The sequence below is a fragment of the Moschus berezovskii genome, chromosome 20, assembly GCF_049115385.1.
Source record: "Moschus berezovskii isolate FMDL1 chromosome 20, NW_MosBer_1.0, whole genome shotgun sequence".
Taxonomy (NCBI): Eukaryota; Metazoa; Chordata; class Mammalia; order Artiodactyla; family Moschidae; genus Moschus; species Moschus berezovskii.
The window spans coordinates 73949751-73977657 of record NC_142479.1 but is presented as its reverse complement, the minus strand read 5'-3'; the positions used below and the strand labels follow the sequence as shown (position 1 = coordinate 73977657).

The 27907-nt window shown below is 55.0% G+C and overlaps 1 protein-coding gene across 2 annotated transcripts in view; it reads right to left on the bottom strand.

The window, feature by feature from the left end:
* PRKCA (protein kinase C alpha) overlaps positions 1-27907 on the bottom strand; it is a 316402-nt gene that overhangs the window by 11439 nt on the left and 277056 nt on the right. For both annotated transcript variants that reach the window (XM_055408778.2, XM_055408779.2), the window contains exons 14-16: positions 12744-12824; positions 7416-7523; positions 6628-6768 (exon numbers count right to left, since the gene is read on the bottom strand). In XM_055408778.2, coding sequence (XP_055264753.1) covers positions 6628-6768; positions 7416-7523; positions 12744-12824 — 330 coding nt within the window. The remainder of the gene's footprint in view (positions 1-6627; positions 6769-7415; positions 7524-12743; positions 12825-27907) is intronic.

Genomic DNA, 27907 nt, shown 5'->3' with positions numbered 1-27907 from the left:
GTACTTTTTTCCATAAGGGAAGCTGCTACGTGGCCGCCTTGTCTCCAGGAGAGAGCATGGTAGCACAGTGTTTGGTTTTTCCAGATAAACCAGTACACAAGGGACGGCCCATCTCCTGGAACAGCCTCTCTACCATCACACGGGGTCTCCCACCTTGGGGGCCGCGGGAGCAGGTGCACCCCTGAGCCTCCAGACTTGCCCTGGGGGAAATGGCCATGGTCACTCTCCTCCCTGCCCGCCTTCACGTGAGACCTGGGACAGAACCCAGGCCGTACTGCACTGTAGAGCCTGGCCTTAATGCTGCCGAGAGGGTGTGTTCTGTCGGAGCCTCCTGGGGGCCCAGGGCCATCGCGAGGTGCACTGGGCAGTGGGATTCCACATCTTCAAGCCGTGTGGGTGCAGCTTCAGGGATGTAGCTTTGGGAAGAAGGAAGATGCGCAGGGCCAAGACACCTGGAGACCCCGATCCCTCCGTATGAGCTCCGTGGAGGCCCAGAGATAGAACGTCTCAACTCTCCAAGGGACGTCAGTGATCCTGGAATAAGCTTTTCACTGGAGGGTCCAAAAAAAGGTTAAAAAATAAAACAAAGATGAGCCTCCCAAGCTTACATGCACAAACCTGAACTCCAGCTGCGCCCTGCAGATAATTACGGGCACCTGAAGTCTTTCTGCTTCTCTTGGCAAAACTCTATTAGCCTTTGCCCTGCTTCATTCCATGCTCCAAGGCCTGGTCATAGCAAACACCCTCTTCCAACAACACAAGAGAAGACTCTACACATGGACATCACGAGATGGTCAACACCGAAATCAGATTGATTATATTCTTTGCAACCAAAGATGGAGAAGCTCTATACAGTTAGCAAAAACAAGACCAGGAGCTGACTGTGGCTCAGATCATGAACTCCTTATTGCCAAATTCAGACTTAAATTGAAGAAAGTAGGGAAAACCACTAGACCATTCAGATATGACCTCAATCAAATCCCTTATGATTATACAGTGGAAGTAAGGGACTAGATCTGATAGATAGAGTGCCTGATGAACTCTGGACAGAGGTTCGTGACATTGTACAGGAGACAGGGACCAAGACCATCCCCATGGAAAAGAAATGCAAAAAAGCAAAATGGCTGTCTGAGGAGGCCTTACAAATAGCTGTGAAAAGAAGAGAAGCGAAAAGCAAAGGAGAAAAGGAAAGATATAAGCATCTGAATGCAGAGTTCCAAAGAACAGCAAGGAGAGATAAGAAAGCCTTCCTCAATGATCAATGCAAAGAAATAGAGGAAAACAACAGAATAGGAAAAACAAGAGACCTCTTCAAGAAACTTAGAGATTCCAAGGGAAGATTTCATGCAAAGATGGGCTCAATAAAGGACAGAAATGGTATGGACCTAACAGAAGCAGAAGATATTAAGAAGAGGTGGCAAGAATACACAGAAGAACTGTATAAAAAAGATCTTCATGACCAAGATAGTCACGATAACGTGATCACTGACCTAGAGCCAGACATCTTGGAATGTGAAGTCAAGTGAGCCTTAGAGAGCATCACTATGAACAAAGCTAGTGGAGGTGATGGAATTCCAATTGAGCTATTTCAAATCCTGAAAGATGATGCTGTGAAAGTGCTGCACTCAATATGCCAGCAGATTTGGAAAACTCAGCAGTGGCCACAGGACTGGAAAAGGTCAGTCTTCATTCCAATCCCAAAGAAAGGCAATGCCAAAGAATGCTCAAACTACCACACAATTGCACTCATCTCACACGCTAGTAAAGTCATGCTCAAAATTCTCCAAGCCAGGCTTCAGCAATATGTGAACCGTGAACTTCCAGATGTTCAAGCAGGTTTTAGAAAAGGCAGAGGCACCAGAGATCAAATTGCCAACATCCGCTGGATCATGGAGAAAGCAAGAGAGTTCCAGAAAAACATCTATTTCTGCTTCATTGACTGTGCCAAAGCCTTTGACTGTGTGGATCACAATAAACTGTGGAAAATTCTGAAAGAGATGGGAATCCCAGACCACCTGACCTGCCTCTTGAGAAACCTGTATGCAGGTCAGGAAGCAACAGTCGGAACTGTACATGGAACAATAGACTGGTTCCAAATAGGAAAAGGAGTACGTCAAGGCTGTATATTGTCACCTTGCTTATTTAACTTATATGCAGAGTACGTCATGAGGAACACTGGGCTGGAAGAAGCACAAGCTGGAATCAAGATTGCTGGGAGAAACATCAATAACCTCAGATATGCAGATGACACTACCCTTATGGCAGAAAGTGAAGAGGAACTCAAAAGCCTCTTGATGAAAGTGAAAGAGGAGAGTGAAAAGGTTGGCTTGAAGCTCAACATTCAGAAAACAAAGATCATGGCATCTGGTCCCACCACTTCATGGGAAATAGATGGAAAAAGAGTGGAAACAGTGACAGACTTTATATTTTTGGGCTCTAAAATCACTGCAGATGCTGATTGCAGCCATGAAATTAAAAGACGCTTACTCCTTGGAAGGAAAGTTATGACCAACCTTGATAGTATATTAAAAAGCAGAGACATTACTTTGCCAACAAAGGTCCGTCTAGTCAAGGCTATGGTTTTTCCCGTGGTCATGTATGGATGTGAGAGTTGGACTGTGAAGAAAGCTGATCGCCGAAGAATCGATGCTTTTGAACTGTGGTGTTGGAGAAGACTCTTGAGAGTCCCTTGGACTGCAAGGAGATCCAACCAGTCCATTCTAAAGGAGATCAATCCTGGGTGCTCATTGGAAAGACTGATGCTAAAACTGAAACTGCAATACTTTGGCCACCTCATGCGACGAGTTGACTCACTGGAAAAGACTCTGATGCTGGGAAAGTTTGGGGGCGGGAGGAGAAGGGGACGACCGAGAATGAGATGGCTGGATGGCATCACTGACTCTGTGGACATGAGTTTGAGTGAACTCCGGGAGTTGGTGATGGACAGGGAGGCCTGGCGTGCTGTGATTCACGGGGTCGCGGAGAGTCGGACACGACTGAGCGACTGAACTGAACTGTAGTCTTTCTGCTGGCATTTACAATAACCGAGACCGTGATTTCACATGGGCCAGGTGCTCATAGCCCTTAAGCCAGGGTAGAGCTCCCGCAGCTCTCTCTGAAATCACAACGCCGCCCACCGGAGAAGCCTCAGCTCTGCGTTTTATCTATAAATGCCTCTGACCGTGTCATTGGCTCTGGATGAGAGACCACGTTTTCCACCGAGAAGGCTGGGGAACCACGTCGCAGGGTAATGTCGGGGCCGCCATGTCCCCTCTGCGGCCGCACGTCCGGCAGCGTCGACAGCACCCGGGCCTACGAGCTTCCTGCGGGTGGGATCGTTGCTCCTGGGGCTGTTCCCGGTGCGGGAGGGCCCGGCCCCTGAGGCAAGGCCTTGCTCTGCTGCCCGCGGGATGACTGTCTGGACCGGACTTCCCGACCGGGCCCCTCCCCGCTGACGCTCTTCGGCTTTGGGACAGAAAGCCCTGTCCTGCTCCAGCCTGCAAGTGGTTCTGCCTTCCGCCCTTCTACATCTTCTCCAGCCTTGTCTTCTGCGTCCACTCATGCCGGCGCCCCTCACCAGGTGCTCCCACCAGCAGGCCCCGCCCCTCACGCCCCAGGCCCCGCCCCAACAGGCCCCTCCCCACAAGGCCCCGCCCCTCATGCCCCAGGCCCCTCCCCCACAAGGGCCTGCCCCTCACGCCCCACCCCTCACACCCAGGCCCCACCCCCGCCAGGCCCCGCCCCCACAAGGGCCCGCCCCTCACACCCAGGCCCCGCCCCGCCAGGCCCCTCCCCAACAAGGGCCCGCCCCTCAGCCCCAGGCACCTCCCCTCTCAGGCCCCACCCCTCAGCCCCCTGGCCCCGCCCCTCTCCACCCCCGCCCCAGGCCCCTGCAGGTTTGGGGCTCTGCTCCACGACTCCTGCTTCTGTCATGAGCTCGGGGCTGTCTCTTTTCAGTCGAGGGCAGCTGATCCATCCCCCTTATTAGTACTGTAACCCATGCTTGGTTAAACGCCAGCCGGGCAGCAGCAAGGCTCCAGGAATAAAGAAGTAAACACACCCTGATCATGGTTCAACTGCCTGACTCCCCATCTGGGGAGTTCTGTGGGCCTGGGGAGCGACCTGCCTTCTCGGCTGCCAGAGCAAGGACCCCATGTTTCCCCCACATCTGAGTTCGGGTCCACCGTAGCCACAAGTGGGAGGCTGTGCCAAGAAACGATTTCTTCTGAAGACGAAGTGAAAACAGAGAGAAGCAGCAAATGGATATTCTGGTTGACTTGGCTGCATGTCCTCTCTTTCTGGAACGTGATTGACAAGTAATTGCACTTGGCTCAACACGCAAAGCAGGGTCAGCCCGTGTCTCTACATTATTGCTGCACAGAAAGCAAGCTGAGAGTAGGACGCTACTGCGGCTTCCCAGGTGGTGCTACTGTGGCTTCCCAGGTGGTGCTAGGGGTAAAGAACCTGCCTGCCGGTGCAGGAGACGTAAGTGAGGTGGGTTCGATCCCTGGGTTGGGAAGATCCCCTGGAGGACAGCATGGCAACCCACTTCAATATTCTTGTCTATAAAATCCTATGGACAGAGGAACCTGGTGGGCTACAGTCCATGGGGTTGCAAAGAGTCGGACACAACTGAAGCAACTTAGGACTCATGCACAGGATACTTCAGCCAATTCAGTTGCTCAGTCATGTCCGACTCTTTGCGACCCCATGGACTGCAGCACTCCAGGCCTCCCTGTCAGCACCAACTCCCGAAGCTTACCCAAACTCATGTCCATTGAGTCTGTGATGCCATCCAACCATCTCATCCTCTGTCGTCCCCTTCTCCTCCCGCCTTCAATCTTTCCCAGCATCAGGGTCTTTTCCAGTGAGTCAGTTCTTTGCATCAGGTGGCCAAAGTATTGGAGTTTCAGCTTCAGCATCAGTCCTTCCAATGAATATTCAGGACTGATTTCCTTTAGGATGGACTGGTTGGATCTCCTTGCAATTCAAGGGACTCACAAGAGTCTTTTCCAACACCACAGTTCAAAAGCATCAATTCTTCAGTGTTCAGCTTTCTTTATGTTCCCACTCTCACATCCATACATGACTACTGGAAAAACCATAGCCTTGACTAGATGGACCTGTGTTGGCAAAGTAATGTCTCTGCTTTTTAATAATGCTGTCTAGGTTTTGTACTGGAGAAGGCAATGGCACCCCACTCCAGTACTCTTGCCTGGAAAATCCCATGGATGGAGGAGCCTGGTGGGCTGCAGTCCATGAGGTTGCTAAGAGTTGGAGATGACTGAGCGACTTCACTTTCACTTTTCCCTTTCATGCATTGGAGAAGGAAATGGCCACCCACTCCAGTGTTCTTGCCTGGAGAATCCCAGGGACCGGGGAGCCTGGTGGGCTGCCATCTATGGGGTTGCACAGAGTCGGACACGACTGAAGTGACTTATCAGCAGCAGCAGGCTGTGTACTGCTGTATACCTCTCATATTTAAGATGCCTAAATAGATGTGAAAGGGGAGAGAGAAAATCCCTGGCAGAATACTCCGCTGAGCCCACCCGCAGCACCCTTCATCACTGTCTTCATCCAACGCCCTCCTATATCAGGTTCTGCAACCTGGAGGCGGGATCTGCTCCCACAGGAGCTTCCAAACTCAGAGCTGGGGCCAGCTATGGAGAATCTGGGTGGCAGAGACACGAGGACCCTACTTGAAATGATGACTCAGGAGGAAGTCAACTGACCCGATTAATTTCAGCTTTTCTTTAGTTTGTGCTAAAAATATCTTGGAAAAATAAAATCCGTGGGCTCACCAGCAGCAGTTTTATTCTTGGAGGAGAGGACACATAAGCAGATTGGATGAGAAAGCTGCTGCTCTAAGAAAGCCACAAGCCCCCCGGGGGCTACCTCGGCGCCTCGGGAGGATCCCTGTGCAGGCTCAGGCAGCCCCTGTCAGAGGAGACAGATTCAGGCCGAACCAGCACCGCGGATGCTCCCGATGCCGCCTGTGAGCAGGGCTGCTCCCCGGTGCTCTGGAAGCTCCCCCTCCCGGCTGAGATGGACTGTGAAGATGCAGCCACGTGCAACAGGGAAAGGTCCTGGGGCCAGAACACCAGGGCCGCGTCCTGGCTCCACCACCTAGAAGCTGTGTGTCCTCGAGCAAGTGAGTCAGCCTCTCTGTGCCTCAGTGTTCTCAACCGTAAACTGGGGACCACAGTCGCCACCTCACTGGGTTGTGGTGAGGGTTAAACGGACGAATTTGTAAACGAACACTGAACAGGGCCAAAGGGAAGTCATACAGGAAGCATGTAAACCAAGGCACCATGCTGGAGACGGGGCGGACACAGTCCTTGGGGCGGGGGGCCTGGCCAGCGTGAGGACCGTGCCCAGGCCTGCCGGTGGGCCAGCTGAGGCCTCCTTACACTGTGGGGCCCCCGTCGGCCGAGGCCAAGCCAGGAGGTCCTACCCTGGTTCTCACGTCGTGTGGGGGGAGCTCTGCTGTCTATGGAGGGCTTGGGGGCCACACGACTGAGGCCCTCTGGGAACCGCAAAGGCCACGGGGAGGCCAGGGGTCCCCAGGCCCCTCCCTCCGGAAGAAAGCCCCGGAATCCTGGGAGGAAGGGCCGTGCGCAGACTCACCACTTTGGGCTTGAAGGGCGGCTGGATCTCCCGGTTCTCCAGCTTCTCCCAGTCGATCCTCCGGAAGAAGGCATGCTCCCGCACATCCCGCTCGCCCTCGGGCCCGCAGCCCAGCCGCTTCCCGGGGTGCTTGGTCATCAGCTAGAGGGCGGGGGAGAAAGAGGCTCTCATGTGGGACAGGGCAATGCGGGGGCTGCCGTAGGAAGTCCCGGACTGTGTACCGAAACCTGCTGACAACCGAGTTGGAGCATTCTCACGAGAAAAATAAAAAAAGTGACATGAGGTGATGGATGAGTGAAGTCAGCTGTGCATATAGGTCAGACCATCACACTTAGACCTTAAACACGTGCCATTTTGTTTGTCAGTTACAATCAATACAACTACAAATAGAGAGGAACAAAAAGATCCATCGGAAAACCCCGGGGGTGGGTGGGAAGGACAGCCGGCGCCAGCGCCCACCCTCTGGTTGCTCTGCACCCAGATCGAGAGCCCGTGCTCCACAACTAAGGCCTGGCACAGCCAAACAGCTTTTAAAAGGCACAGTCGCTACACCTGGTGTGTGCTTGGAGTGTCGCAGGCCAGCATCACAAAGGGTGCCGTGTCATGGGCATCACACGCCTGCTTGCTGCCTGGACCAAAATGCCGTGAACCCAAGACTCATGGTTCGCAAAAGCACACGCTGTCTGTCACAAGAAAGGCGTGGGTTCACCTGAAACCTGGGGGCGTGGGCGCGTGGCCCCCCAGGATGCCTGAGCCATGCCAGCAGGCATCTCCGGCCTGTGACTCACCCCTTTGCAGATGGACACGGCCTCCTTGGACAAGGACTTGGGGTATGAGACGTTGTGCTCCATGATGGACTGGAACAGCTCGTCCTCGTCCTCACCGTCGAATGGAGGCTAGTGCGGAAAAGAGGGGAAGGGGGCGACTTAGGCTGAAAGGCTCACCGCTCGGGGCCCAGAGAGCCCGCTCAGCGCCAGGGAACAGCCGGCTCCTTGCACTCGCGGGCTGCACACCTCGTGGGCTGATTACTTTTTTTTAAAAATTAGGTTGGTGGTTAAGTGTGTTTTCCAGTTTTTCCTCTGTCCCTTTAATTATCTTGCCCTGGGCAACCCCAAAAATCTTTAGGGAAAATGCTTTTGAGTAATGCTTCTGACGATCTGCAAATAAACTGTTCATTAGTCCATTAACCTGTTCTTAGCCTCTTCTGCGTCTGTTGGGCCCTCCCGCTTCTGTCTCTGTCCTTTATCGAGCCCGTCTTTGCGATGTTCCTGGGTGTCTCTCGTTCTCGTGAAGAGGTCTCTAGTCTTTCCCTTTCTGTGGTTTTCCTCCATTTCTTTGCTCCTTCACTGACTTAGGCTTTCTTGCTCTCCTTGGTATTCTTTGGAGCTCTGCATTCAGTTGGGGATCTCTTTCCCTCTCTCCTTTGCCTTCCAGTTCTCTTGTTTGCTCAGCTATTTCTAAGGCCTGGGATGGACTGAGGGCAGGAGAAGGAGGGGACAGAGGATGAGGCTGTATGGCATCGACTCCACGGACATGAGTCTGAGTGTTTTGCAGCCACTGGCTGTGGGAATCTTCGAGTCTGAGGCCTCGGGGGCTGGCTCAGGAGGAGCTCTCCGGGGAGGATGCCCTGGGGATGGAGGGGGGACAGGGTGGCAGAGGGGTAAGCGGGGTGACCTGGCCACAGGCCTGAGTGGGGACCATCTCCCCCGGCCAGCAATGACCAGCCCATCTCTCCTGTAACACATGCCCTTGGAAACGGGTCCCAGCGTGCCACCCCCAGCCGCGCGGCTGCCACACGCAAGTGTGAATCAGGGAAAGCAGCCTTGCTGTCTGGACTCCAGAGCCGGGTTGTTTGTGTGGGATTGAGGAGGGGAACTCAGCTTTCTGTGCCTTCGCGAACAGCCGCCTCCCACGGGGCTGAAAATTCAGCCAGTTTTACTGTCAAAGTTTGAAAGGGGAAACTAGCTGCTGCTGCTAAGTCGCTTCAGTCGTGTCCAACTCTGTGCGATCCCAAAGACAGCAGCCCAGCAGGCTCCCCTGTCCCTGGGATTCTCCAGGCAAGCGTACTAGAGTGGGTTGCCATTCCCTTCTCTGGAAACTAGCTGGATGGAGGCAAACTTGGGCTTTGCCAGCTGCCATTTTGGACAATGCTGCTGTGGAACTGGTTTTTCTGTGTTTACAAAAGGCATTTAATCTTAAAAAGAATGTTTCCTTGGGGGGAGAAAACTTAAATAAATAATACACAAGCCCCTTTCTTAATACCAAGTCTTAACATCACTGAGAAATAATGACCCAATATAGGTAGAACCTCTTATCTCTTAATACTTAAAAGGCTGTCTCTGAGATGTATGATGCAATCAAAGCAGAAAGGAGAGGCAATGGGCTGGGGGTGGGGTCTCCTAGCCCAGCAGGAAGCCCGCAGGAAGCCCGCAGGAAGCCAGCGGTCGTGCGCTGACCCCAGGCCCTGGGCCAGGCATCCTCCCCAGCTCTGCCCTCGGGCCCTCCTCACTCCACTCCAGCCACACCCACGGCTTCCGGCCGTCTCTCCAGCATCACCGCACACTGGCACCCCAGGGCCTTTGCTTGCTGTCCCTCAGCCTGGAATGCTCGTGGGCATCTGCACGTGGGCATCCTCTCCCTTCTTTGCAGTCCTAATTTCATCTTCTCCATTAATTAGGTCCTCCCTGGCCACCCTAGCTGACGTTCCAACTTTCCCTCCTTCAAGCCTGTATGTTCCTCTCCTGGTTTGTTACCCTTCTTGTGAGTTTATTGCCATTACAGTCAACCAACCGCAGATCTAAAGTGAAACAGAAGTCCAAAACATTTTAAAAAGCAAAACTCAGGATTCTCTGGCCATCCACTGGTTAGGATGCAGTGCTTTCACCGCCAGGGCCCGGGTTTGATCCCTGTTGGGATACTAAGGTCCCACAAGCCATGCAGGATGACCAAAAATAAATGAAAGAAAAAGGAAAACTTGAATTTGCCACACACCGGCAAACACAGAGCACTGATACCGTATTTACAGCCACACACCGGCAAACACAGAGCACTGATACCGTATTTACAGCCACACAGGCAGCACTTACACCGTGTCAGGGGTGCTGAGTAACTCAGACAGAAGGACGCGCCCAGCCTGTGCAGACACTGCACCGTCTGCACCAGGACTCGCGCCTCCAGGAACCCGGCCGTCTGCGGGGTCCGGGATCCAGTCCCCCCAGGAACCCAGTCGTCTGCGGGGCCCGGGATCCAGTCCCCCCAGGAACCCAGTCGTCTGCGGGGCCCGGGATCCAGTCCCCCCAGGAACCCAGTCGTCTGCGGGGCCCGGGATCCAGTCCCCCCAGGAATCCAGTCGTCTGCGGGGCCCGGGATCCAGTCCCCCCCAGGAACCCGGCCGTCTGCGGGGCCCGGGATCCAGTCCCCCCCAGGAACCCGGCCGTCTGCGGGGCCCGGGATCCAGTCCCCACCAGGAACCCGGCCGTCTGTGGGGTCCGGGATCCAGTCCCCACCAGGAACCCGGCCGTCTGCGGGGTCCGGGATCCAGTCCCCCCAGGAATCCAGTCGTCTGCGGGGTCCGGGATCCAGTCCCCCCCAGGAACCCAGCTGTCTGCGGGGTCCGGGAACCAGTCCCCCCCAGGAACCCAGCTGTCTGCGGGGTCCGGGATCCAGTCCCCCCTAGGAACCCGGCCGTCTGCGGGGTCCGGGATCCAGTCCCCCCTAGGAACCCGGCTGTCTGCGGGGTCCGGGATCCAGTCCCCCCCAGGAACCCGGCCGTCTGCGGGGTCCGGGATCCAGTCCACCCCAGGAATCCAGTCGTCTGCGGGGTCCGGGATCCAGTCCCCCCCAGGAACCCGGCCGTCTGCGGGGTCCGAGATCCAGTCCCCCCCAGGAACCTGGCTGTCTGTGGGGTCCGGGATCCAGTCCCCCCAGGAACCCGGCCATCTGCGGGGCCCGGGATCCAGTCCCCCCCAGGAACCCGGCTGTCTGCGGGGCCCGGGCACCAGTCCCCCCCCAGGAACCTGGTGGTCTGCAGGGCCCGGGATCCAGTCCCCCCCAGGAACCCGGCTGTCTGCAGGGCCCGGGATCCAGTCCCCCCCAGGAACCCGGCTGTCTGCGGGGCCCGGGATCCAGTCCCCCCCAGGAACCCGGCCGTCTGCAGGGCCCGGGCACCAGTCCCCCCCCAGGAACCTGGTGGTCTGCAGGGCCCGGGATCCAGTCCCCCCCAGGAACCCGGCTGTCTGCAGGGCCCGGGATCCAGTCCCCCCCAGGAATCCGGCTGTCTGCGGGGCCCGGGATCCAGTCCCCCCCAGGAACCTGGCTGTCTGCGGGGTCTGGGATCCAGTCCCTTCCAGGAACCCGGCTATCTGCAGGGTCCGGGATCCAGTCCACCCCAGGAATCCAGTCGTCTGCGGGGTCCGGGAACCAGTCCCTTCCAGGAACCCGGCTGTCTGCAGGGTCCGGGATCCAGTCCACCCGAGGAATCCAGTCGTCTGCGGGGTCTGGGATCCAGTCCCCCCCAGGAACCCGGCTGTCTGCGGGGTCCGGGAACCAGTCCCTTCCAGGAACCCAGCTGTCTGCGGGGTCCGGGAACCAGTAACCCCCAGGAACCTGGTGGTCTGCGGGGCCCGGGAACCAGTCCCTGCCGATGCCGAGAAGCAAACGCTCCTCATCTACGGCCTCTCTAGACCGCAGGCTTCCTGAAGGTCAGGTCTGTGTGCCGCTCAGGACCTTCACCAGGCACGTGTAACGCATCCGCACTGAGCGGATAAGAAGTGAGTTGATGGGGGTGACTTGTCAGAAAGGGTGTTTCTTTCCCAAGAACGAAGATTCAGAGGCTTCTTTGGGGCTATTTATTTACATTTTCTCCTACGAAGGTGCTTAGTTACGGAGGGCAAACTCCTCAGCACACTTGGAGGCTGATGGGAAAGAGAAAGTCACTCAGTCATGTCTGACTCTTTGTGACCCCGTGGACTATAGAGTCCATGGAATTCTCCAGGCCAGAATACTGGGTGGGAAGCCTTTCCCTTCTCCAGGGGATCTTCCCAACCCAGGGATCGAACCCAGGTCTCCCGCACTGCAGGCAGATTCTTTACCAGCTGAGCCACCAGGGAAGCCCCTGGAGGGCTGAGATGTCATTGGAAGCTGCCCGGGACAGAACTGTCAGTAGAAATGGCTGAGACGTGCCTGGGGCTCCCCAGCCCTGCAGCCCCCATGCCAAGCTCGTGGCCAGCCCTCTGCCTCTCGGGGCCCGTGGCCAGTGCAGCGCAGGCAGGAGAGATGCATGCGGGCTCCAGGCTGGCCCTCAACACTCTGTCCCCCTCTCTCCACCGGCCAGTTGAGTAAGGAGGATGCAGCAGTGGAACCCAAGGCCCTAAAGACGGTGGAGCCACAGCCGGGAACAGTGTGGTCCGCGGACGACCGTGGGCTGAGCTCCCCGCCCCACAGGTCTGCCCCGAGACCCTGAGAAGGACGTGCCCCTGGTGCTGCTAACCCACTGCTATTTGAGGGGGTTGTCTGCCAACGGCGGCTCGTGTCCCGAGCCTAGTGACATGGACAGGAATCCGCACCTTAGAAAGAGGGACTCGGGCAGCGGTGCCCATGGCGATCTGACCTGGGTCCCATGGCCGAGAGGAGCCCAGTCTTCCTTTTCTCAACTGGAGGCTCAGCCTCGCTGACTTCTGTGAAAATTGCAACGAATCGCCCAGGGAGAGATGAGGGCAGACGGAAAAGCTACTGAAGCACCTCTGCAGGTTTAACTGACATCTTCCTTTGACAATGACTCTGTCCGCACGCACAGAGCAGCTGGTGGTTTCTGAGAGAACCAAGCTGTGAACCCACCCCGGCCCCGGGCTGAGCCACGGAGACACAACAGGCTGCTGAAGTCCTCAGTGTGCAGGGGCTTCAGTGGGTGACGAGAAAGCTGCACTGTCTGCACCCCATCAACTGGGGTTTTACGATCAGAAGATGATCTTGGCACCATTTCTCCTGCTCTCACCAGGATCAGGGGAGTCCGACCGGAATCGGCCACGTGCATGGCCATGTCCCACGACCTTGGCCCGACAGACCTGCAGCCGTCATGCCACATGGCTGCACACGAGCGTGACACACGCGAAACTCACCTGCCCGGCCAACATCTCGTACAACAGGACACCATAGGCCCACCAGTCCACGGACTTCCCGTACGGCTGATAGGCGATTATCTGTGAGAAGAAAATCACATCGGCTGCACTTAGTGACCGAACAGGGAAGGCAAGTGTGCAGGTATTTACACTCTGTTCTCCACACGAGGTGGCGACGATGATTGTCGCTGGGTTTGAAGGGATCCTTCAGATCAGACGCACAGAGAGCTCTTGCCCCACGAGCGCTCTGGACCCCCCTGGACTCCTCTTCCGAACCCACCCGGAGACAGACTGTGTCACAGAATTTTGCTGAAAATAATAAAGATGGCGACGAGGAGGAGAAGGAGGAGGAAGGGGAATCCAGTTTCCTTGTGCTGCTCAACAGGCCTGAGGGCACCTGCTGAGGGACTGAGGTTTCGAAGTGTCTGGAAGAGGGACGCAAAATATCATCAAATGTACGAGCTGGACCTTGTCTGAATCTTGATTCAAACCAACTATAAAAAAAAGTTAGTAAAACTAAAATACGCCCTTGAGGTTGGATGACGTTAGAGGACTGTTGCTAACAGTGTTCCCAGGGATACAAGGTCTGAGGGTTAGCCACAAAGTGCCTTCAGTAGAGGTGAGTGTGTGCACGGCCCAAGTGCCTCAGAGATGTGTCTGTGGGTGTGACATGACACGTGGCATCTTAGACTTGGTTTAAATACTTGAGTAAAATGAACGACTCGCTGCAGCTGGTGATGGGCCCGGAGACCTTGTCCCCTGCCCCGCCTCATCCCCCAGAGATTCTCAGGTGTGCAGACAGCTCTAGGCCCTGCCCCACCCTGGGAAAGGGTGCTGACTCGGATTTCTAAGAGACACTGCCTCGCAGGTAGGCTGCGGGCCTGAGCACACACGTTGCTGACTGTGGGCGTGCCCCAGGACTAGGGTGGAGGGTTCCGACAGGTGCTCAGCACAACCACCTGCCATTCTGCAGACAAACTGGACTCTGGGGTGCCCTAGAGGACTCCGGGGTGCCCTAGAGGACTCTGGGATGCCCTAGAGGACTCCGGGGTGCCCTAGAGGACTCCGGGGTGCCATAGTGGACTCTGGGATGCCCTAGAGGACTCCGGGGTGCCCTAGAGGACTCTGGGATGCCCTAGAGGACTCCGGGGTGCCCTAGAGGACTCTGGGGTGCCATAGTGGACTCTGGGATGCCCTAGAGGACTCTGCGGTGTCCCAGCGGACTCTGGGGTGCTCTAGGGGACTCCGGGGTGTCCTAATGGACTCTGGAGTGCCCTAGAGGGCTCTGGGGTGCCATAGCAGACTCTGGGGTGCCATGGTGGACTCTGGGATGCCCTAGGCTATGTTCCCCCTACGTCTAAGCAAATGTCCTGGGACATCAGCTACCTTCTTGCATGTCTGCCTACCGCGCTCCTTTAACGTGTTACTATTCCTTGCTGGGCGTGAGGAGGATGCGCTCCTGCTTCCATGTGGGTGGGAACAGGGGCACACGTTCGGATGCGGCAGCTTCACAGCTCATTTCCTCAGCAAGACAAGGAGAGCCGGAGGGACCTGCAGAGAGGCCTTAGTTTCTCTGGAAGACTGTTCTTGTCTGAAAACTCAGAAAGTATAAACATGAAAAGCACAAAAAACCCTACCAAAATGTGTCCCTAGTTTATTCCCTAATGACAGGAGATGCTGGAGTCCTGCCCGTCCCTGATGGCCTGACCTGAGCGAGTGGAGGAGCCACGGATCCTGTCTAGGAGAGGAGGGCTCGCTCATCCAGCTCCTCGTGTGTCAAACACACTGCACGCTGTTTGCGGTCAGGGAGAGGAGGGCTCGCTCATCCAGCTCCTCGTGTGTCAGACACACTGCACGCTGTTTGCGGTCAGGGAGAGGAGGGCTCGCTCATCCAGCTCCTCATGTGTCAGACACACTGCACGCTGTTTGCGGTCAGGGAGCCAGCAACGACTGCTATTCTCACATTTCAGGGGGCAGAACTGAGATGCACAACGCTTATGAAACTTGCCCGAAACCAAACAGATAAATGGAGCTTTGAATATTGACATATTTGTTTTAAAACTACAATTTATGGGTTTCAAATACATGGAACCACTCACACTGGCATTAATAAAATATGAATCAAAGGGCTCTGAGGATTAGTTTAACGAGATTCAAAATCATCATTTCAGTTGTCGTAACTATATTTCAAAAGCCCTTGAGTAAAATTTGTTCTTGTAACTATATTAAAGCGATCTGTTCTCATTAATCAGTGTTTTAGTGTTTTTTTTTTTTAAGAATTTTTAATATAAGGGTAGTTGATTTACAGTATTGTGTTAGCTTCAGGTATACAGCAAAGTGATTCTGTTACACATATATGCATGCGTTTGTGCTAAGTCACTTTAGTCGTGTCTGACTCTTTGTGACCCCGTGGACTGTATCCCGCCAGGCTCCTCTGTCCACGGGATTCTCCAGGCAAGAATACTGGAGTGGGCTGCCATGCCCTCCTCCAGGGGATCTCCCTGACCCAGAGATCAAACGGCGGATTTTCAGCTCTGAGCCACCAGGGAAGACCACACGCACACACGCACGCACACGCACGCGCACACACACGCACATGTATATATCTATGTTTTTTTAAAATTCTTTTCCATTATAAGTTATTATAGGATGTTGAATATAGCTCTCTGAGCTGTATAGGAAAACTGCTGTTTATCTATTTCAGTTTTTATTTTGAACACAGGCTGTGTGGAAGCCCCATGCTGCTGTGTGACCCACAAGGCTGAAGTGCGGCCTGGGTGGGGGACCAGCTTTACCTTGGACTCCACTTCCATACACATCCGAGCATCTCACCACCCAGGCCTGTCTGCTCGGGGTCTGGAAGGTGCCCCAGAGTTCGGGGAATTGTCAGAAGTCCAAGGTGCAGAACGCTGACTCTGGCCAGGAAGACCCACACGCCCTGAAGGCCACCTGAAGCTTTTGATGCTGTCTGTTCTGACTCTTGTATTGACTAGCTCCTTGCGGTCCATGCCCACAGAGTTAAGCTCTCCTGGCCGGTGCTAAGAACCCCGCTCCATCCTCCGAGGCGACAGCCTTGGTCAGCCCCTGGAGCCAGCCATGGCCCCACTCGGAGCACACGAGGCCGCTCTGAGCCCCACAACACCTGCAGGTGTTAGGACAGCCTTAGGGGTTACTGGGAGCATTTCCTCCCAGGGACCCTGAGAGTCCCTCACCCCGGCTTTGCCCTGGATGAGATGAGACGGCTGTACAATCTGAGCTGCCAGGGAGGTGGTGACCTCAGTGCCACACACCCTCGTTTAGCAAGAAGCAGACTTTGCCCCCAGTGAGCTGCTATTAACAAACATCTCCACCTCTGCAAAGGGGACCCTGCTAGAGAAGGAGCCCACGGAAGAGCCGAGCACTGAGAAGCACAGGATTAGGGTACTGGCTCCCAGCCCCGTGAGCTGGGGAGACCTGCTCTGCCCCCCTGAGCAGCCACTCAGCCACACGTGGCTCTGAGCCTCTGAGAAGTGGCAGTGCAGACAGAGATGCACTCTGGGTGCAAAACCCCCAAATGCAGAACAGCTTGTGGAGAATTGTTCACTTAGGGTATACTGGGTGCAGTAAGATATATTAGAACTAACCTCCCCTTTCTTTTTTCAGACACATGGCTGCTTAAAAGCAGTTCTGGCTTGCATTTTATTCCCCCTGGACAGGCCGGTCCAGACTGTCTGAGTCCTACCAACTCCTACCATCCAGTCTGGTGCCCCTGCTCCCACCCACCCAGGAAGCCAGCTTTGGGCCCAGGCCATGGCTCAGGGACTGCAGCGTGGACGGGAGGCTGCCTTGGGTCTGTCCCCAAAGGGGACGGGAGCAGGGTCTCTGGCACTGGGAGCACAGCCCAGCCTGGGAGATGCCCAGTGCCCCACAGACCCTAGCGAGGGGCTGCCCCAGTGACATGGTTCCCATCGCAGGAAACTCACGACAGGAGAGGCAGGCTCGCAGGAAGGTTGGAGCCGGCGGCCTCCCAGCGGCACGTGGGAAGCAGAAGCGGCCCTGGGGCCCCATCACCAGCTCCACGGCTGTCTGCCATCGTGACCATTACTATAGCCCCTCGAGCCATGTGTTTGGGGGCGCTGGGATGTTGCCTGTCTTGTAAGCAGGGTATGACCGGCTTTCTGCCAGCCTGGGCGCAGGACCAGGGAGGAAGGGGTGGGGTGGGGGGCAGCCCTGGCCTCTTAGGAGGCCACAGGCCGGTGACTGCAGGAGGGATGTTGCTCCAGGACCACCCCGCCTCTGTCCTGGGCCTGGGCCACACGACCGGCCCAAAGCGGACGGCCTTCATGGAATCGGGGGCAGTGTGTGTGGCTTCAGATGCAGTTGAGAGCGGCAACAATCAGGACTTTGCCCAAAGGCTGGGGTCACCGCTCGGTTGGCACATGGAGCCCTCGCGAGACCCTGGCGGTAGGAGCAGCCCGTTTCAAAGATGAAGAAGGCGCTTCAGAGACGTTGCTGCTAAGCTGCTACTGCTAAGTCACTTCAGTCGTGTCCGACTCTGTGTGACCCCATAGACGGAAGCCCACCAGGCTCCCCCATCCCTGGGATTCTCCAGGCAAGAACACTGGAGTGGGTTGCCATTTCCTTCTCCAATGTGTGAAAGTGAAAAGTGAAAGTGAAGTCGCTCAGTCGTGTCCGACTCTTAGCGACCCCACGGACTGCAGCCTACCAGGCTCCTCCATCCATGGGATTTTCTAGGCAAGAGTACTGGAGTGGCTTGCCATTGCCTTCTCCGAGACGTTAGGTAGCTTAATTAGTTCAGCCTCGGGCTGAACAGCCAGGCAGGCGCAAAGCTGGGACTTGAACCCGGGACGTCTGGCCTTGGCCTCCACGATCGGGAGAGACCACGGCGGTTCCTTCGTTACAGCCGATGACCCTGCAGCCATACCTCGTTGTCCCTGAGCCCAGATTGACGTCAGGGCCCACTCTTGGCCTGTGCGTCCTACGGGTGTTTGAAGATGTACCGTGACGTGCGCCATTGTTGTACTTGAGAGTCTCTGCAGCTTCAGACCCTCCGTGCCCTGTCCCCCCTCCCGAACCACGGCAAAGACTCGTCTTCTTAACGGTGTTCCTAGTTCTGCCTCTTCCCAACGACAAGAGCTGAGCGCACACAGTGAGCAGTGTTTTCAGGCCGGCTTCCTTCACATAGTTGTGTGTACTGAGGCCCTCCCAGGTTTTTTCAGGGCTTGAGAGCTCCTGTCTTTAGTGTTTAATAACATTCCATCATCCAGATGTGTCGCAGTTTATTTACTCGCTCACCTGCGGGAGGACGTCTCGCCAGCACCCAGGGTTTAGTTGCTATGACTAAAGCTGCTGTAAACATGTGTGTGCGGGCTTTTGTGCAGACACACGTTTTCAGTTCGTCTGGGAAAACACTTAGGAGCAAGAAGGCAGGACCGCACGGTGAAGACTATGTTTAGCTTTGTAAGAAACGGCCAAACTGCCTTCCACAGGGGCTGAGCTAATTTTGAAGGAGGCACACGTAAGATCCTGAATAAACTGCCAGACTTCTGATGCGGTGGGAAGACCCCGCGCCCATACACCTGGTGTGTCTGGTTCCGGAACGTGCTCTAGCAGGCCGTCATGGTCCTTGGAAGAGGCGTCAAGCACACAGAGTTACCTGGGGAGAAAGCACCCCCGTTTCAAGGCTCTGTGGAAAAGCTCTAAGCTCTTACTGTGGCCAGTCTCTCTCCAGCTCCTCTGTAACATCTGCTCGTCAAGGGTTAAGGCAGGAAGCTGACCGTGGAACAACCAGGGCTGGAGAAGCACCACCCCAGTTGCCCTGGGCCCCGAAGCCTCCTCAACCCCACACCAAGCTAACTTCCACACTTCCTGTTGCATCCAAAGAACGGGACACCTTCAGGTTCTTTCTCTTCTCCCAACGTGAAATTTTCAAGAACCTTCTTACAGCGAGATGCACTAAGAATATGACACAGTAACGGAGGCTGAGTTTTGATCCCACCTGAGCCACCTTGAACTGGACGCGTCTCCCGCATCCACGGGGGCGGCCAGGGCCTGGCAAGCTCGGGAGCAGGGACATGGAGTGGGTGGGAAAGACCCAGGGCTCCACCCTGGGAGGGATTCTCAGAACAGGTGGCGGGTCCCTCTGGCCTGGCGGACCCCAGTGCTGTAGGGACTCCAGCTGAGGCTGAGGAGGACGCTGTAAGGGTGGGGATGGTCCACCTCGGCCTGCATGCAGCCCAAATCCAGCGAGCCCTCCGCATGCAGCCTGGGAGCTGAGCACGGTTTTAAATTGCTTAAATGCAAATGGAAAAATGTTAAAAAGATGATCAGTCTTTTGAGCCTTTTGGCAGGAACAGTTGCTCAAATTGGTGAAATCTAAAATTTAGATGAAGGCAAAGCCTAAAACATTTTCTCTCTAGCTCTTAGCAGAAAACACTTGCTGATCCCAGCTAGGTAACCAGAGCAGGGGCCTCCTGCCTGGGTCCTGGGCGCCTTTGAGACCTGCCCCCTTCAGGGAGTGTGCTGAGGGTTCTCCTCTCTCAAGGCCAGCTGTGCAGGGGACTCCCTCCACCCCTTCATCCTAAACGGCCTCTGTGGGGGGACAGGCCTCACCTCCACCAGGATCCAGCACTTACGTGCCTCCCCTGGATACAGAGCTGCCTGTGGACATGCTCTGACCTAGAGAACGTGGCGGGCATGACAAAGCAACTGAGTCCTAGGTGCAGCTTAAGGGGCCTCGTGAGGTCCTCTGAAGCTCTGAATAAGCCACTGAAGGAGGAGAAATCTCACGCAGGGCAGACCACTCAGAGGAGGACACGGGGGGCCCCTGTAGACCCTCCAGAGCCTGGGGCCCCCGTGGACACTCCAGAGGCTGGCTGGCCGTGCCAGCCAGCACGTCCCTGCTGAGTACTGGCTTGAAGAATCCCAGTGCTAACTCGGTTGTAGTTTTAAGCCCTTAAGTCTTGGGGTGGTTACACAGCAGCAGATCACTGAAACAACTGTCAAATAAGAGACGAACTGTTTGACGCCCTTCTCGGAGGCCAAGCTTCTTATGGGCAAACCCAGTCCTCAAAGGCGCGCTTTGAAAACGGCAGTGACGACTCCCATTTTACAGACATCACCCCGAGTTCTTACAAGAGCAGAGCTACAGCCACAGTTAACTCAACGACGATACAGAAGAAGTCACAAAATCAAACAGAACTCTTCCCTTTTTGGAGGCATCCTGTCTGTATGGGGCTACAAGACAGCCAAGCTGAATCAATCCAGAATCAACACGTGGCCGTCAGCCTCTGGCCTTGCGAGGGGCTCTTGAGCTCGGCCACTGTGGCCTGGTCACTGGTCTCCCCCGGGGTGGCAGGTGGGGGGCCCGACTCACTGCTCAGCGCCCCCGCTGGACCCCCACCCCCCCATTATCTCAGGCCTCCTCTGCCAAGCACGGAGAGGTTCACAATGCTCCTGGCACGTCTGAACAAGACGATCACTCATGCAGGGACAGAACAAATTAGGCGTTAGGAACACGTTATGTGCCTGTAAGACCTTTATCAGCCAGAATAGAGGATTTTTCAGAGTTTCACAGTCCGGTGAGTCTTCACAGATGCCTGCGGTAACAGAGCAAGGGCACACTGAGGCGTGAGGGTCACAGGTGGGCCTTCGGGGCGGCTCTCCTCTTGTCTGCAGAACAGGCGCTGTGCCTCTCACCTGCAGGACTGTCATCAGAACGAAACGGGGACGGGTTCAGGAGTGCGGTCCACGCCCTGCAGCGGGAACACTGCGAGCCATCTCTGCCCAGTCACCGGCCTGCTCCTCCCCACGGCCCAGGGCAGTTTTGCAACATAAAAGGTGAAGAGGAATTCAGTGATCTTGGCCCCATTTTTAAAAGATTTCAGTTCAGTTCAGTTCAGTCGTTCAGTCGTGTCCGACTCTTTGTGACCCCATGAACCACAGCACGCCGGGCCTCCCTGTCCATCACCAACTGCCGGAGTTCACTCAAACTCATGTCCATCGAGTCGGTGATGCAATCCATCCATCCATCTCATTCTCTGTCATCCCCTTCTCCTCCCGCCCCCAATCCCTCCCAGCATCAGAGTCTTTTCCAGTGAGTCAACTCGTTGCATGAGGTGGCCAAAGTATTGGAGTTTCAGCTTTAGCATCAGTCTTTGTATCAGTTCAGTTCAGTTCATTTCAGTCACTCAGTCGTGTCTGACTCTTTGCGACCCCATGAATCACAGCACGCCAGGCCTCCCTGTCCATCACCAACTCCCGGAGTTCACTCAAACTCATGTCCATCGAGTCGGTGATGCCATCCAGCCATCTCATTCTCTGTCGTCCCCGTCTCCTCCCACCCCCAATCCCTCCCAGCATCAGAGTCTTTTCCAGTGAGTCAACTCGTTGCATGAGGTGGCCAAAGTATTGGAGTTTCAGCTTTAGCATCAGTCTTTGTATCAGTTCAGTTCAGTTCATTTCAGTCACTCAGTCGTGTCTGACTCTTTGCGACCCCATGAATCACAGCACGCCAGGCCTCCCTGTCCATCACCAACTCCCGGAGTTCACTCAAACTCATGTCCATCGAGTCGGTGATGCCATCCAGCCATCTCATTCTCTGTCGTCCCCGTCTCCTCCCACCCCCAATCCCTCCCAGCATCAGAGTCTTTTCCAGTGAGTCAACTTGTCGCATGAGGTGGCCAAAGTATTGGAATTTGAGCTTTAGCATCAGTCCTTCCAATGAACACCCAGGACTGATCTCCTTTAGAATGGACTGGTTGGATTTCCTTGCAGTCTAAGGGACTCTCAAGAGTCTTCTCCAACACCACAGTTCAAAAGCATCAATTCTTCGGCGATCAGCTTTCTTCACAGTCCAACTCTCACATCCATACATGACCACGGGAAAAACCATTGCCTTGACTAAACGGACCTTGGTTGGCAAAGTAATGTCTCTTCTTTTTACTATGCTATCTAGGCTGGTCATAACTTTCCTTCCAAGGAGCAAGCGTCTTTTAATTTCATGGCTGCAGTCAGCATCTGCAGTGATTTTGGAGCCCCAAAAAATAAAGTCTGACACTGTTTCCACTGTTTTTCTATTTCCCATGAAGTGATGGGACCAGATGCCATGATCTTTGTTTTCTGAATGTTGAGCTTCAAGCCAACCTTTTCACTCTCCTCTTTCACTTTCATCAAGAGGCCTTTGAGTTCCTCTTCACTTTCTGCCATAAGGGTGGTGTCATCTGCATATCTGAGGTTATTGATATTTCTCCCGGCAATCTTGATTCCAGCTTGTGCTTCTTCCAGCCCAGCGTTCTTCATGATGTACTCTGCATATAAGTTAAATAAGTAGGATGACAATATACAGCCTTGACGTACTACTTTTCCTATTTGGAACCAGTCTGTTGTTCCATGTCCAGTTCTAACTGTTGCTTCCTGACCTGCATACAGGTTTCTCAAGAGGCAGGTCAGGTGGTCTGGTATTCCCATCTCTTTTAGAATTTTCCACAGTTTATTGTGATCCACACAGTCAAAGGCTTTGGCATAGTCAATGAAGCAGAAATAGATGTTTTTCTGGAACTCTCTTGCTTTCTGCATGATCTAGTGGATGTTGACAATTTGATCTCTGGTGCCTCTGCCTTTTCTAAAACCTGCTTGAATATCTGGGAGTTCATGGTTCACATATTGCTGAAGCCTAGCTTGGAGAATTTTGAGCATGTGTTAAAAGATTTAAACACATCTTAAACGGAAGGGCCAATGAGCGCAGTCACAGAATTCCAGAGTCATGATGTGTCAGCACATCCAGCTCAGAGGACACGGCTGGGCCTGAAGGGAGGCTCGGAGGACACGGCCAGGTCTGGACGGGGGCAGGCGCCCATCCCTGGGTGGCCTCCCGCCGGGACTGCAGCTGCTGTTGGGGGGCTGAGGAGCCCCGGTGCAGAGCCCAGATCAGCCGAGGACTTGAGGCCATGGGGAAATAAACGGGACCTCTGCCCCTCTGGTTCGTCATCTGCAATATAGGGCCAACAGCACCGAGTTTGCAGATTAAACAGACTGACGTCAATGAGGTCAATGTGTCTCAACTCAGCAGGGCATCCATCCAGGGGTGGCTCATCCACAAGGAGCTGGTCTTCTCTGGGGGAGGGGGAGGGGAGGGGGGGAAACGGGGTGGGAGCGTGGGAGGGGGAGGGGAGGCAGAGGGAGAGGGGCTGGAAGGGAGGGAGAGGGGAAGGAGGAACGGGCTGGACTCTCTCAGGGACAACATCACAGGAGGGGCCCCAAGGCTCCAGAGAACTGGTAAACCCATTCAGCGCTGATGCCAGGAAAACTATGAGACAAAGAACTGCGGGCGGACGATAGAATATATGAGGTAATATAAGCAACATCACTCCTCTAAAGATCTGAGACAAGCCGTGCAGTTTAAGGAAGACCCGCCTCCCTTCCAAAGTGCCTGGCCCAGGCTCTTTAGCCGGTCCTCGGGAGGCAGGCAGCTGCTTCATTGTCTCCCCCGAGGCTGGAATCGCTGGACCGTGACCTGACACAGAGGGAAATCGGCCTTTGATGGAAAGAAGCGCCTTCCAGTTTATCCTTCTCTTTTTTAATCAAGGGCTCTCTCCGAGGCCACGTGCGCTGGCTGGTGTGGGGTCTGCGCTCACAAGCCCGACCACCTCAGAGGCTTGCTGCACCCCTCACTGGCTTCTGTCTCTTCTCCCCGTTTCCATCTGGCGGGCGCTAACTCGCTGCCTGGCTGCCCGCCTGGCTGCACCAGATGAGGTCCCTGCTCACTTGCCTTCAGACCCTCTTGTTTTCGCTCGGTCACTCTGTGGCCTTTTCCCAGGGAGGAGGGTATTCTGGCCTCTTGGGCCATCTGGGTTCCCAGGCTGACTTCCTGTCCACCTTCAGACCTTCGGGGATCCCCAGTCATGGATGAGGGGAGCCACGAGGCCACCGTCCCTGCTCTGTTCCCCGTGATCACCCCACACCCGTGCTGCTGGCCACGGCAGCTCCAGACTCCCAGGTAGGGGTACGGACTCCTCGGTGAACAGCAGCCAAGGGTCCTGCCACATGGAGCTCAGTTGGAGACAAAGAAATAAGTAAATACGTGAGCACGTAATGTGGTCCATCAGAGGGTGACATGTGCCACCAAAGGGACCAGGGATGGCGGGGGGGAGGCAGGAGGTTTGCCACCTGGACCAGGGTGGCCGGGAAAGGTGACCTCCCACAGGTGACATCTGAGCTGAGGCTGGCCCAGGTGGAGGGAGGGAGAGGAGAATCAGACGTATTTTACATAAAAACGGAGGCTTCCGGGCAGCTCTCGGGCAGTGCAGGGCTGGCGGCCCCACAGGGCTGAAAGGAGAGTCCAGACTCCCAGGACGGGTCTGCAGCTCTGGGAACCCATCCGGCCCCCAGCGCAGGCTGATGGGTGTGCACAGGCGCTTCTGTGCAGCTGGCAGGCCGGGGGCCGGGGGCCAGGGATTGGGCATGCCTGCAGGCCTCTCCTCTCAGGAGTGTCCCGGGCTGGAGGCCTTTCTGTCGTCGCCCAGGGGAACACGGGCTCCTCCACGGCTCTAAGCTGTGTGCGCGGCAGCGGCCCACTTCCAACTGCTTCCGCGGCCAGCCCTCGGCAGCCCCGGCCCCAGGGGACCCTAGCGGGGAGAATGCCCGCCCGAGGGGGGCCTCCGAGCTGCAGGCTCAGCCTGGCTTCTGGCGGGGGGCGGGGGTCTGCCCGGGTCTGCAGCTGGGCGCCATCCTGACTCACTGCCTTAGAGACAAAAGGGTCTGGTCGTGATGGAGCCCCCAGACATTCAAGAAGACGTGGGCCGTATCACCTGGCGGCTCTTCCCCTCGGGGAGCTTCCTCCTCTCTCTGGAGTGATGCAGTTTGCACACAGGACACACAGGCTTTGTGCTCAAGTGTCTCGGCTCCAAACCTCACCACTGCCTCCCCAAGTCATGCGTCAAGTGTGACAGGCAGAAGCTGTGTTCCGAGGGCTTGGTCCAGAGTACAGGGTCCCTGCATTGTGGGTGATGCCCTCTGAGTGGGGGCTACACGCCCTGCCCCATCAGGCTCTGAGGAAGGGTTCCGTGGTGCACGTTCCAGAGGCTTTGCCCCCATTGCAGCCCGGGGCCCACAGACGCTGCCTGGCTCTCTCCCAGGCCAGAGCGGACAGCACTCGGGTCCAGTTGGTTGCTTGGCTGCCGGCAGGCCCTTGACTCTGACTGGATCTCGCATGCCGAGACAGCTGACTTTCAGGTGGGGGATGAGGTCTGGATGAAGCCTCGGGGACTCGAGCTGGCCTCGAAGGGCCTTTCTATGGCAGAGCAGAGAGTCGCTGTAACATCAGCTTCAGGAACTAGTCTCTGATTTGGGCCCCTTTCGTGGGCGTCCATCTCAGCTGCAAACGTGTGTTAGTGACATTTTCTGCCTTTGCTCATCTTCACTGGTTAAGGAGATGTTACAAAAACCACTTCAAGGTTTCTGAACAAACAGTCACAAATATTTAAGCCTCTGCTTTGCCTGTTAAGGAAAATGCCACTTAAGATAATCACTTGGCCTTTGCCTGACAGGAAGGTTTACACAGAGGGCAGGATTATTTTCACCTCTGAGCAATTCACAGACTTTGAACCTAGATGGTCTTTTCTATACCCTGCAATGATTCCTTAAGCGAAATATTCCAATTCCTGGACACACATAAAGAAAATGCTGGCAAGGGCACAACACCCTGCAGTCATTCCTGACAGAGCTGCCCATGGAGCGCCGCTTATTCCTCAACGAGAGTCAGGTGGAACCCGGGTGTAGATCTGGTTCCATCTGTGTCACCTCTCCTACCATAAATGGGGAGCACTTCCTGGGGAAGGCTCCACAGCAGGCCTGCAGGATGCTCTCTGGATGCGGTTTCCCGTGGTGGAGATGGCCGGAGCCAGGGGCAGCAGCTGGACTCCGGAGTTTGTAGTAATGTCACCTCAGACCATCACTTACCACCTCGGTCACCTTGTCTGAAATACGGGCCTGTGGTTCTGTTTCTCTGTGGGGTTTGTTGTGAGGAGAAGAAAGGAGAGAAGGGCCCGGCACACAGGGCACACTGCAGGAATGGTGGGCGCCCCTTTGTCATCGCTTGCACAGTGGGAACAGGGAGAGGAATGAAGGCTGACAGGACCTGAGGGAATCTTGGGCCAGACATGTGATCCTGGGTGTAGTAAGGGGCCCCGAGTTGGTTTTCCACAAATCCCTCTCTGACAGCTTGTTCCAGCATCCTTTTCTTTGACAGATGTTTCCAGGATCCTTTTCTCCAATGGGTGTTCCCTGCCTCTCTATCTCTCTTAAATCATGTTCCCAGGGTCCTTCTCTGACACCTTGTTACAAGCTTCCCTCCCACTGAAAGTATTCCCAGAATTCCCCTCTCTCATGAATGTTCCCAGCATTCCTCTCTCTGATGTTATGGTCCCAGAATTCCTCTCTCTGATGTCACATTCCCAGCATTCCTCTCTCTGATGGATGTTCCCAGTTTCTCTCTAATGGATACTCCCAGAATTCCTCTCTCAGAAGGATATTCCCAGCATCCCTCTCTCTGAGGGATGTTCCTAGCATCCCTCCCTCTGACAGCATGTCCTCCAGTTCTGAGCATGACACGGTCAGCACAATCCAGGTGTGGTCTCTTAGACGGCAGTCAAGCTCAGTTCAGAGTGTCTTTTCCAAGTCAACCTAATCTGTGCTGTCCCAAGTAAGTGAGCAGGGGGACAGCAGAAGGCTGACAATCCAGTGTGAGTTAAGTGAACAAAATCAACGCCAGGAGCAACAATGTTCCAGTTACAGACAACCTCATGAGGTGGACATTATCACGCCCCTTCACAGATAGAGACTAAAGCCTGGGGTGTTTAAGTAACTTGACCAAGTGGTACAAGCAGTGTTCCAAAATAATGACTGTGGTTCTAGAAGGTGCTTAGAGGAAAAAGTCAATCTTAAAAGGTGATACTGTATGACTCCATCCTATAACATTCTTGAAATGACAATATTATGCAACAGAAGACAGACGAGTGGTTGCCGGGGGTCAGGGATGGGTGGGCGTGGTTATGAAGGAACAACAGGGGAGCTGCTGTGGTGGCCAGCAGATCTGTACCTGGACAGGGTGCTGGAGATGTCAACTGACATGTGGTTAAGCTGCATAGCACTAAACAAACACACACACCGAACAGTACAAGTTTACAGAAGCTCAGAGTTACGAAATGTTAGTAGTATGTTCAGGCGGAGGAAGGAGGTATCACTTACTGAGAGGCAGTGGGCTGAACCACACTCCCTTCCCTCAGAGATCCTTACCCCCAGAATCTGTAAACATGCTACTTCCACTTAGTAAAAGAAATTTTGCAGCTGTGGATAAGTTATAGATTCTGAGACGGGAAGATGACTCTAGAGTATCTGGGTGAAGCCCATGAAAGCCCAACGGTCCTCATGAGAGGGAGGCTGGAGGGCTGGGGCTGAAAAGACAGTGATTCCGAGACGTGATGCTGTCAGCATGGATGGCGGAGAAGGGAACCATGAGCCGAGGACCAGCTCCAGAGGCTAGAGAAGGAGACAGTCACCCTGGAGCTGCTGCAGGGACAGCCGCCCTGTCAGCAGCTCCGCAGTAACCAATGAGACTGCACTGTGAGTCCCGACCTCCAGAGCTACAAGAGCAGAGATTTGTTTGAGTGAACTCCGGGAGCTGGTGATGGACAGGGAGGCCTGGCGTGCTGTGGTTCGTGGGGTCGCAGAGAGTCAGACACGACTGAGCAACTGAACTGAACTGAACTGAATCCACTAAGCTGGCAGTGATAGAGCAGCTATACGAAATTAACATGACGAGGCACCTTGAGAAAAAAGGCAACAAACTTCAGTTATTTGGGGAATTCATCTATGTGGAATGCTCTCTTCCCTGGTGATATCAGATGGCTGAGGCATTACTGAACATGAGAAGCTATTTGTTTGATCAGCAGAGACCTGGTCTTGACAGAGATGAAGCTCAAAGCCACCTTGATTCCTCAAACTGCTGCCGTTCCCTGCCACCAAGCTTTGGCAGCATCTGGTGGGTGGTACTTAGAGCTGGCGCAGCTCACAATCACAGCCTGTTTAATCCATGTCAGCCAGGAGAAGCCTCCAGAATAAATACTGCATCCAGAGGGTGTATTTTTTTCTGTACCATCTCTTAATCC